At 33.2% G+C, this 12637-nt stretch overlaps 1 protein-coding gene and 1 pseudogene across 1 annotated transcript in view; one reads left to right on the forward strand and one right to left on the reverse strand.

Moving 5' to 3' along the window:
- The window catches only part of LOC143404366 (uncharacterized), a 148866-nt gene that overhangs the window by 48125 nt on the left and 88104 nt on the right, over positions 1–12637 (forward strand). The window contains exons 4-7 of the mRNA XM_076862552.2: positions 500–611; positions 9445–9580; positions 10734–10849; positions 11617–11750. Of these exons, the coding sequence (XP_076718667.1) occupies positions 500–611; positions 9445–9580; positions 10734–10849; positions 11617–11750 (498 nt within the window). The remainder of the gene's footprint in view (positions 1–499; positions 612–9444; positions 9581–10733; positions 10850–11616; positions 11751–12637) is intronic.
- Positions 5077–5633, reverse strand: LOC143403421 (cell division control protein 42 homolog pseudogene; annotated as a pseudogene).

The raw sequence follows: 12637 nt of genomic DNA on the forward strand, positions 1-12637 counted from the left end.
TATATATCATCCTAAGTATTACTTTATTATTAATATGGACAAAGAAAATTATCTGTGAACTCTTTACATTCACTGGGGATATTTCCTGAAGTCATCATAGATTCCCATGTTTGAGAGTACCACTTTTGCACAAAATTTAATCACTATTACTTATGTGTGCAGAGGAGTAAGAATATATAGGTGCTAAATGACAAGCTAAACTCATTTATTGTTTATTGTTCTGCTAGAAACTATTCAAGCTAATCATTTCACCTACCTGCAAAATTACAAATTATTTTGTCACAGGCCTGAATAGTTAAAACTACTAATGTTAAATATTCATATGACAGATTGTATTATTTTGTGCAGTAGGAGCTGCTGCTTTTCCCTGGGCCTACTCCAATCCTTATTTCTCCCTCCAAAGAAAAGTATGTGTTTTCACATTACTTAAACTGTGGGATTTAGGAGAAGATCAGTATGTAGTTTCTAATAGAGGTCACATCCATTCTGTCTCAAATAGGATCAATCATTGTGTGAAGTAATACAGGAAGCCATGCAAAGACACATGCAGGGCATACAGTTCCAAGAAAGGAATGCTGGACCACAGATAGATCGAAATATGAAGGATGAAGGTATGGAACTTTAACTCCATAGTGAATATTCACTAATGCAGAGAAATTAAACCTTTAATCATTCTTTCACTTTGCAGTAATGGATGCAAAACCTTAAGATATATTAATGAGAAAGATAACACTGTTTCTGATCTCATCAAGTTTTTAGTTTCTAGAGGAAATATGAAATTTCATATCATTCTAGTCAGCCAATATTAACGATAATATTGATGGGTACAATTTATAATGATAACATTAATATTAATTGCAATGAATTGAGTCATTACCTGGTAGGCATTGTGCTAACTACTTGACCTATGTTGTTCCAATTTAATACTCCAAAGAACATTTGGAACAAGTTATTTTGTTTTCATTTTTACTAAATGAGAAAATTCTTAAGAGTAGCCTTCTCAGAGCTAAAGAGCTACTAAGTGGCAAACTAGGATTTTTTCCCTGGTCTCTCTCTTTGGCTTAGACTTCTGTAGAACAGTTTTTACAAAAAGGATATATGTATATCAAGTTAAAATTGATAAACTTTTAACTTCTTCTTACTTATTTTATGGCACACAATCATTACCAGCCAATGCAAGGCTAATTGTTTCATTTTTCCCCTATTTCTTTTAGAGAATCATTCTAATACATTTATTGTATATTTATTTTTCATTAAACATGTATTATTTTATTTATATGTCATTTTAATGTTTTATTAGTGCATTATAGTTATATATAATTTGGGGTTCATTTTGAGATAATCACACCAGCATTTGCCCCACTTCTGTCCCTAGTACTTCTTCTTTTCTTCCCCTCTTTCCCCCACCCATGTTCACCTCACCATATTCCCTTTCCTCTACTCTATTGGTCTTTTATTTACTTATACATTTTTAATTTTATACACCATTTTTAATTGGTGTTTAATAGATGCACATAAAGGTGAAAATCACCGTGGTATATTCATCTGTATACATAGCATAATTTGGTCAATTGCATTCAATCGTTCCTCTCTTTTCCCATCCTGTCTCCTTCCCCCTCTGCTCCACTGATTTTCATGGGATCTGTACCCCTTTCTTTTTCCCTTGTTTCTGGCTTCTGGATATGAAAGAAAACAGTATACCCTTGACTTTCTGGATCTGTCTTATTTCACTTAGATGCTGTTCTCCAGTTCTATTCATCTAATAGCAAATGCCATGCATATCAATTTTTTAACTTTATAGTTTAGAAAGAATTTGAGATTCATAAAAGTTTGCAAAGAAGTTTTACATGGAGAACCATAAAACGTTCACCCCATTTCCCTCAGCTTCTCCCAATGGGGGTGTCTTATATAACTGAAGTATGGTATCATTAGGAAATTGACATTAGTGTGATACTGTTAACTAGCCTATAGACCTGATTTGGGTTCTAGTTTTTACATTATCTCATCTGTGTGTCTGTGTGTTTGTGCATACATGCTCACATTTGCATGTATGTGTGCATGTAGCTCTGTGAAATGTGACTCCATGTATAACTTCATGTAACCATTACCACAATCAAGGTACTGAACTAATCCATCACCACAAAGGTCTTTGTGTCTGCCTTTATAGTTAACACCTACCCACTCTACTGCCACACTTGAACTCTAAAAACTGCTAATCAGTTCTCTCTATATATGATTTTATTATGTTGAAAATGTTATGTAAATTGAATCATACTGCATATAACCTTTTGAGTGGTTTTATTCACTAATCATAATGCCCTCGAGATCCATCCAAGCAGATGCATGCATTGGTAGTTTATTCCTATTTTTGCTGAATAGTATTCCCTCTTAGTGATGTCAGAATTTATTTAAACTTTCATCCACTGAAGGACATTTAGGTAGTTCCATTTTTTTTTTTTTACTAATACAACTAATATGAATATTTCACATGTAGATTTTTACATGACACATATGTTTCATTTCTCAGGGAATGCCCAAGGATATGAGTCAGTCATATAATGAGTGCCTGTTTTATTTTATAAGAACTTGCCAAACAATGTTCCAAAATGGTTGTACCATTTTACATTCCTCTCCAGCAATCTGGAGAAGACCAGTTTCGATTTTCATCTACTTATTGTTATGGAGTTTTGTTTTGTTTTCAAAGAAGTGCTAATGGTTGTGTAGACTGCTACACAATATTTGCATTTTTGTAATGTTAAACATCTTTTCATATACTTATTTGCCATTCATCTTCCCTAATTGTGTTGTTTGCTTATTTTCTAATTGGATTGCTGATTTTTGACTATTAAGCATTTTAAAAATATTGTTTTAAAAATTTTATTATAAAATGTCCCAGTTTAGCCATTTGAAAGTGTGCAGTTCAGTGGCTTTAACTACATTCACATTGTTGTGTAGCCATCATCACTATCCATCTCCAGAACTTTTTTGTCATCCCAAACAGAAACTACCCAGTACATAATAAGTACTCATTAGCCTTTTCCCCATCTCCTAAAAATTGCTATTCTACTTTCTGTGTCTATGAATTTAACTGTTTGAATGTTTTTGTCCAGTGTTTGTTGCTATAACAAAATACCTGAGGCAGGCAACTTTATGAAGAAAAAGATTTGTTTAGCTCAAAGTTTTGGAGGCTGAAAGTATAAGCTGAAGCATCTTTGTTGAGTTTGGCCTCTGGTGAGGACCCTCTTGGTTATATCACATCATGCCAGATAACCTCATAGTGGGAAAGTTTATGTTTGGGGGAGATATCATGACAAGAAAGAAAGCCAGAGATTTAGAGGTCAGGACATTCTTATTCTTTGGAACCTAGCCCCCTCTGAAAGGCATCATTGATCTTTTCCAATGGTAATGTCTCCAGTGACGCAACCACCTTCATCAAGCCACACCTCTTAAAGCTTCCAGCACATCTAAATCATAGCATCTGTGTACCTCATATAATTGAAATAATAATATATTTGCCCTTTGTTTCTGGCTTATTTCATTGAGCATAATTTTTTTTTTATGTTTCAACCATGTTCTATGTGTATCAGAATTCCATTCCTCTTTTTTGGTTAGTTTTTTTAGGGTTTCTTTTTTGATAAAAATTTCTAAAATTAAATTCTCCATCCAACATTTTTAAAAACTAGAAATTACAACCAAAATACGCTGGAAGAAAAGAAAAACCTTCTTAACACTTACAGAGATTCTCTTCCAGACTGTTTCCATGATTTTCATTAGAGAATCATTAGAGAATCTCAATGGGATAGAGGGTCTTTATGTGCCAAACAGAAATAAAGGACTTCCCCTGGCTATTCCCCTTGTTGGTAAGTATTCTCTCCACATCTCTGGCTTCTTAATGAAGCAGGCCAACATTCTCAAACCTGAAAGGATGCCAGTCATTTTGTAGGCATCTGTATTCTGCCACCACACCGCTATGTGCCAAGTCTACAGCTGAGTTCCAAGAAGGCCATACAATTTTGAGTTGTAAATCTGTGCTAAGTATATAAGACACTGACTGACAGGAAACTTTTTTTTTAATTACAGACTCAATACATGTGGTTTATTTTTTCAGTGGAAGAAGTTAGAAATTAACTACCCCCCCAAAAAAACCCCAGCAAATAGCAAACAAATTTCCTTGGAAATCAGTCACATGTAGAGTGCACCCTAGAAAAGAGAAGAGGCAAAACAGTTGCCACTCACTTTCATGAGTTTCATCAAATACTGGATCTATTCAAGGTGAAGAGAAAAGGCAACTTTGAATAAGGAGCATTATATTAAATGGGTCATTTACTGTAATCCTTCCTAAGAACACCAGGTTGGAAAAACATTTTCTAAATTAGATTGAGGAAATTGAATGTGGAATCAATCTATCCTTCTCACCTAAAGCTACCCACTGATTAATGAATTAAAAAAACTATAAAAAATTCCATACACATTCCCCTCACTCCAACAAAAGAAGAGGAAGAAACAAACAAAAAATTAAGATGTCCCAGATTTCTCTCCTGGTTGGAACCAGGGAATGGCTTCAACAAACTGGTCTGTTACAAAGTCATCACAAGCATGTTTGCTTTTTTGTGTGTGGTGGGGGGTGCTTACCCAGGACTGAACTCAGGGAACTTGATTACTAACTCATATCTCCAGCCCTATTTTGTATTTTTTTTAGAGAAAGGGTCTAACTGAATTCCTTAGTACCTTGTTTTTCCTGAGGCTGGCATTGAATTGGCAATCTTCCTGCCTCAGCCTCCTGAGCCGCTGGGATTACAGGCATGCAACACTGCGCCTGGCATGTTTTGCTTTTGAACAACAACAAAAATAGAGTTTTTTTAAAAAACAATAAAACAAAAACCAGTACTGATCACTTTTCTGACAATACACAATTACTCAAAATTAACTAGTATTGGGGAAGGCAGGCATACCTGTGGGCCTTGTCTCACACAAGTGCATGTGGGTAGGTGTATGACATTTGTATTAAAGTAGAAACAAATTTTAACTTTTAATTTTTACTTTGATTTAAACATTGCTTTTAGTATGATGGTGACATCAGCTGTGCAGAAAGGGCTCTCTGTCATAGCAGTACATGTGGCTGTGGCTCTTCTTCAGTTCTGGAGGCTCCAGGGCAGTCAGTATTCATACTCTGTAGGCCTTCCTGTGTGAGTGCAGAACACTCCACATACTTGACAGCCTTCAGATCACTGGCCAGTTTTCAGCAGTCTCTGGAGAGAGAGGCTTATTTGTTCTTGGCAAGTTTCTCAAAAATAGAAGGGTCATCTTTTGTAAGCAAAAAGTGGATGTTTGGACAATGGTGAGTATCTCAGGCAACCACTTTAATTTTACATTTTCAGTAGTGGAGAGACCACTGAAAAACAGACAAGAAATATATCTGTTCATGGATAATTCAGCAGTTGTAATCTGTCATAATTCTCTTGCCCTGCACTGTCAAATGTCAAAGAATATGTATTTCTCTGCCAATTCTAACTGACTGCATAGTTGTGAAAAATAGTTGGTACATATTCAGGTGGAAATTTGTTTGTTGTGTGGGATATCAGGAGACATGTTTTACCAATGGCACCATAGCCCACAACATCACACTTAATCATCTGTGCTGCAGAAATAGTTTTGTGTTTACTTTAAATATTTCAAATTTGATGTTGCCCTCAGCTCCTCCACTGGGCCATTGACAGCACTGTAAAGGGTCTTCTAGCCTGCCAGATAGGGACATACACCTGGCTGTTTCTATGATTTTTGACACTTTATATATTTTATATAAATGAAATCAAATAGTATTTGTCCTTTTATGACTTATTTCACTTAGGAAGTCAAGGTAAGTTTATTTATATTATAAGTTATGACAGGATTTCTTTTCAAAGGCCACATATTTTGTTGTGTATTTGTGTACACTGTGTATGTGAACATACTTTACATTTTCTTTATTCATTCTTATTTTAGTAGGCCTTTGTATGAAACAAAGGCTTTTGTGAATAATGATGCAATATACATGGGTATGCATATAACTCTTCAAGATCTTTTTTTTTTTTTATTCTTTGGATATATACTTCAAAGTGGAGTTGGTAGATCATACACTAATTCTATTTCTAATTTTTAAAGGAGCTTAATATTTTCCACAATGACCATACTATTTACATTCCCACCAACAGTGCACAGTGTTCTAATTTCTCTGCATCCTCAGCAACACTAATGTTCTTTTTTTTTTTTTTAATAGTGGTCTTCTGAATGGATGATTTCCATCTCCCAAAGGATTAGTGATGTTAAGAATTGTTTCATGTGCTTCTTAGTCATAGTATATCTTCTTTGGAGAAGTATCTAGTCACATCCTTTGTCCATGTTTGAATTTGGTTATTTGGGGTTATTTTGTTTGGTTGTAGGGGTCATTGTATATTCTGGATATTATACTCTTATCAGATATGGTTGTAAATAGTTTCTCTCATATTGTAAGTTGTCTTTTCAACTTGAAAGCTCCTGGGTTCATTTTCCAGTAAAACATACACACACACACACACACACACACACACACACACACACACAGGTTATAATGTGCTAAATCCATTTTTTATCTTTTTTAACATTGTTTCTTGTATCTGTTCATTCCATTGTTTATAGCAAGTCTTTTAATCTGACTCATAGAATTCTGCATAATGTGCATCTATACATTTTATATATTCATGGATGGATACCTAGATTGCCTCCAGCTCTCAGCTACCACAAACAAGATTTTGATGAACCTAGAGGTATCTTTATAGATATATATGATCATTTTCCTGGCAGAGATTGCATATCTGCTACATATGCCATATTCTTATGTTCTTTAACTAAATATTAACAAATTTATTTCCATAATTACTGGAAGGAATTCCAATCTATGTTCCTACTGACCATCAAAGTGGCTTATGATGTGCCTCAGGCCTACCAACACATTATCCACTAATATCATGGGTGAAAAGCAGTATCTAATTCTAATTGTAGTTCTATTACTGATGAATTTGAATACTTATTGATGTTTATTTGTCCTTTTTGGAAAGTTTCCTTTTCTATAAAGTAGTCATTTGCCTTTATTTCTTTTTCTATTGACAGTTCTTCATTTCCCTTGTTGATTTATAAGGTTCTTTGTATATTCTAGATATTGTCTATTGTCAGTTTTAGATATTTCACATCTTTCCTCAGCTTGACACCCACCTGACTTTATCTATATTGTTCATCACTATATTTTGTTTCAAGATCTTACCCCACTGCATGTCACGAAAAAAAGCTCTTACATTATCTTTTACTAACTTTATGAATAACAGGTGCTATAAGTCTTCTAGTAGCAAAAACAAAAAAGTGGATATTAGTTTGCTGGGTTGGCCGTACACAGTACCACAAACTGGGTGGTGTAAGTGACAAAAACGTATTGTCTCACAATTTGGAAACAAGTAGTTCAAAATCAGGGTGTTAGCAAGGTTGGCTTCTCCTAAGGGCTGTGAGGGAAAACCTGATCCAAGCCTCTCTCTTTATTTAGAATGGGATCTTCATGTTCACATGGCATTCTTCCTGTAGTTCACATCATCTTCTCTTTGGGTATGTGTGTGCCCAAATTTCCTCTTATAAAAATACCATTCAGATTAGATTAGGGTCCAACCTAATGACCATTTTAACTTAATGACCTTTGTGAAGTTCAATTTCCAAATAAAGTCACATTCAGATACACTGGAGGCCAGGATTACAATTTTTAAATTTGTGGGGAGGGATCCATTCAAACAAAATGAAAATGTTTAGTTTTGAGAAGTATTTATATACTACAGATGGCATTCCTTTTTTATTTTTATTTTTTTATTTATATGTGACAGTGGAATGCATTACAATTCTTATTACACATACAGAGCACAATTTTTCATATCTCTGGTTGTATACAAAGTATATTCACACCAGTTTGTGATGGCATTCTTTTTTAAAACAATTTACAGTCTGGCATGGTGATGCATGCCTGTAATCCCATGGCTGGAGAGGCTGAGGCAAGAGGATTGCCAGTTGAAAGCCAGCCTCAGCAAATTAGTGAGGCTCTAAGCAAATTGGTGAGACCTTTCTCAAAAAAAAAGAAAGAAAGAAAGAAAGAAAATTTACACATGTATTTATTGAGATATAAAATATTCCTCCCATACTCCCATTCCCTATCCCACTCTAGATAGGGCCCAGGGGTTGGAAGGGAAGGGAGAGGGCATGGGTTATTAAAGATGGTGGAATGTGATGATCAATTTAATACAAAGTACATGTATGCAGACACGAATAGGTGTGAATATACTGTGTATACAACCAGAGATATGAAAAATTGTGCTGTATATATGTATACAATGAACCTTTGATTATTCTAGGTAATGCACTAAACTCATTGGCAAAATGTTCAAAATTACATTTTATATATTAATTTAAAATCATTAATTTATTATTTCTAGCAGTAACACCAAATACTAACCCTGCTAACCCAAGTAGTCTGCTAACAATCACTTATAGTTCTTTAATCCTTCTTTTAATCCTTCAGTAAATCAATAGAAATAGATTTTATATTTAAAGAACATATTTTGTGATATCTTTGAATTAATTTAGTTTTTCATAAATATGAAACATTTCAACTTACAGATAGGGGTATAAATTTTACCTCAAATTTCGTACTCAAATTAAGCAGATATTAACATTTGACTATATTTTCTTCAGATCTTTCTGTTTTTGTTTGAAAAGAAATAAACCATATCAGGTATATCCAAAGATTCATCTCTCTTTTTCTTTCTTTCCTCTCTAGAATTAATGACTATCCTATAATCAGGGTTCTCTATTTCCATGTATACTTTTAATGCTTTAGACTTTTATGTGTATTCAAGTATATGCAAAGTATATGTGATCTAATGTGTTGTATATATTTAGTGTACTATAACATATACACTGTATAAATATTTGATGTATTTTAAAATTATACACAAATATATTAGACATAGCCATATAGACCATATAGACACGCATAGCTGTATACATTAGTATTATCTATGTTTTAAGCTTTTACAGAAAAGGTTTTTATTATACATGTCCTTTTATGACTTCTTTACTCAATCATTTTGTCTTGGGTATTTATTTTTGTTCACATAAATCTACTTCTTTAATTTTATATGATGTAGGGTGTTTCCCCATGTATAAATAAAATTTAAGGATTTTCCTAGAGTATATTTAGAAAGAAATGTAATTACTGTGCAATTTCACATCTCTAATTTTTAAGGTATTACCAAGTTGATCTTCAGAATAGTTGTTCTGGTTTACTATCTTCCTATAAATTGTATAAATATTTTAAGTAAAATATTAATTTTCATTTGCTATGTATAATATGTACCAGTTATAGAACATTTATTTTATAAGTTTTGGGTTTTTTAGGTTTTACTACAACTGCAGGGATTGATGACAAAACAGGATTTAAAAACGGAGGAAATCACTTAAATTGTGGCACATGGATGGATAAAATGGGAAAAAGTGAGAGAGCTAGAAACAGAGGAATCCCAGCCACTCCAAGGTAGTGTTTATTTTAAAGTGCTTTTGTAATTATGCCATTTTCTAAAAATTTATTTTTTAAATATATGTCTTTTAGTTGTATGTGGACACAATACCTTTATTTATTTAGTTTTTTTATGTGGTGCTGAGGATCGAACCCAGTGCCTCAGGCATGCTAGGTGAGCGTTCTACAACTTGAGCCACAACCCCAGCCCCTAATTATGCCCTTTTTTTTAAAGAGAGAGAGAGAGAATTTTTTAAATATTTATTTTCTAGTTTTCGGTGGATACAACATCCCTGTTGGCATGTGGTCCTGAGGATCGAACCCAGGCTGCAAGCATGCCAGGAGAGCGCACTACTGCTTGAGCCTCATCCCCAGCCCAAATTATGCCCTGTTAATTTACCATTTTCGTTTTTAAAAACAAATACTTGTGGAATATTTAACTCTATTATTGATGTATTCTTCATATTAAATCAATAAAAATCTGCCTCTCTTCCTCTCTTCTAATTTCTGACTCATCCTTTCTTTCTCCTCGTTATGCAGATATGTTCCTTTTGATATATGTTATATAGCAAAGCTGTCTGTTCTTTTTTTTTTTTTTTTTTTTTTAGAAATTATCAAGGTTTTAGCCTCTGCAAGTACTTCAAAATCATATCTTATGATCTTTTATCCCAATGGTTAATAGTTCATTGGGCATATTTTTTTTAAATATGAGCAACCATCAGTTATTCTGTCTTTTATTTTCACTTCATAAAAAGGGAATCTTTTTTCTTCCTAATTCTTTAAACTTTTGCCCCAGAATTTGTCTTTTCAGAGTTTTTCTTTTTTTATTTCAGAAGCTATCAACAAATAGCTTCTTGTACTGTATTAAGCTAAGAAGCTCTTTTCTTCAAATTCTATCTTCAGTCAGAATTATCCAAAAAGTAATTTTTAAATAGTTGCTACTGGACTGAGGGGTGTAGGTCCCTGGTAGAATACTTTCCTAACTTGGGTGAGGCCTGGTTTCAATCCCCAGCAAAAATATATATTCCTTATAAAGTCAGGATTTCTTAGTAGATAGTTGCTTTTATAATGAAATGGTTCTACTATTCATCAGAATTGTTTATTGAATACCTTCTTAAAATAGTGCCTAAATGAATCTTACTTAGAGAATAAAATTTATTTTTAATTTTAGAGATGAGTCTGCTGTGGAAATTGTGGGCTTGTGTAAATCTGCCATTCGTTGGTTGCTGGAATTATCCAAAAAAAAAAATATTTTTTCTTATCATGAAGTTAGAGTAAAAAGACATGGTAAGCTGTTCCTTTTATTTACAAAGAAACTTCTAATACTGTCGGTATTTTTAACTATGTACTCATCATTTGATGCAGTTAACTAATATTAGAAAACCATAAATTTCAAGAAGAAAGAAAAATTATTAATCTACTCTATGGAAATTGTAGCAAATCTAGTTACTAACCATATTTTTGATAGCAGTTTAAACTGAGGTAAGAAAAACAACGTTGTTACTGTCTTATTGTGCTTTTATCTTAGCGTGACTGTGAACAGGTTCTATTTTCATGAACAATTTTGAAATCTGTACATCTTTTTTGAGAAAATTCTTTCCAATTGAAATATTATTTGAGCCACATAAATAATTTAAAATTTTTTAATTCATTTGATAAAAGTAAAAAGAAACAGATGAAATTAATTATGTTTCATTTAAGATAATGTTTGTGAAATATTATTCAATATGTAGTCAATATAAAATTAAATTCCTGAGCTATTTTAAATTTTGGGAAGTTCTAAGTGTTTGAAATCCAGTAAATGTTTTATATCACATCTCAATTTAGGCTAGCTACATTTTCAAAAACTGGACAATTTATTTCTCCCTAGTAAATAAAAAGTAATAAGTATACTAAATACGACTTTTTGACTCTTATTACAGGTTTGAATTGCTTTAAATGTCTGAAACTGCCATGTCTTTTCATCATTTTCCAGGGAAAGTTGTAACAGTCTCAAATGAAGAGATGGAACAGAAAAATACAAAATAACTTTGAAAAACTGTTTCATGTTTCAGAAGATCCTTCTGATTCTAATGAGAAGCATCCAAATCTAGTTCACAAATGTGGCATATACAAAGACAGTTATGGAGCTTCAAGTCCTTGGTGTGACTACCAGCTCAGGCCTAATTTTACCAGAGTAATGGTCATGGTAAGTGAAGTGTTTGTTACTGTCCAAATTGTAATAGAATTTACTTAATTATTTTTTATTTCTTACTGTTTTCATTGAACTGGAGAAAAGGATATTGCTTACTAGCTAGTTATATATAGTCTTTTATAACTAAAAAGGTCTGCTTATCACCTTTAACATTTACCAATCAGTATCAAAAAATAGAAAACAATGGAAGATGATCAATGAAGTGTTTTCCTGATGTATTTTTCACATCCTAAATACACTTAGAAAATGATATTTGTGCAAGACACTGTGCTTGGATTTTGCTGTTTATGCCAAATCCAGCTGCTTCCATGAGCCCCTGACCCACCCAATTGTCCTGAAAGCTAAAGATGTCTGTATTTCCAATCATCTGTGCCACAACCAGTGCCTCAGCATGCTAGATGGGAAGTTCTGGAGTAGTGAATTACCAGGAATAGCTTAAATTCACACGCTCTTTTATTGATAATTAATAAATTATGTATAGCCAAGGATTCTAGAGTCTCTCCTTTTTAAATTCTGCCTTAACTATGAGGGCAATAAAATAGAGGTTTTTGTTTGTCCGTGCCTGCCTAGCTGTTTCCATTTTGTCAAAAACATAACTAAACATGGTATTATAAATTACAGTAGAATGAAAAACACACAGGCACACAGGACAGCTTTGGTTCAATGTGCATTTGATTTTATTAATCATTAACTGAAGGCCAACCACCAAAATTAATGCAGATCCTCTTCTCCTTCTCTGTATTACAAGTAACTTTACACTGTTCTACATTTTATTATGATCCTAGAAGCAGAAAGTGGGTTCAGATATACCTTAAAGGAAACTCTTGTAAATATTATAAAGAATAAATTACATGAGTTGAAGTGAGTTCTATATTCCTAAT

Source organism: Callospermophilus lateralis, chromosome 7 (genome assembly GCF_048772815.1).
Source record: "Callospermophilus lateralis isolate mCalLat2 chromosome 7, mCalLat2.hap1, whole genome shotgun sequence".
NCBI lineage: Eukaryota > Metazoa > Chordata > Mammalia > Rodentia > Sciuridae > Callospermophilus > Callospermophilus lateralis.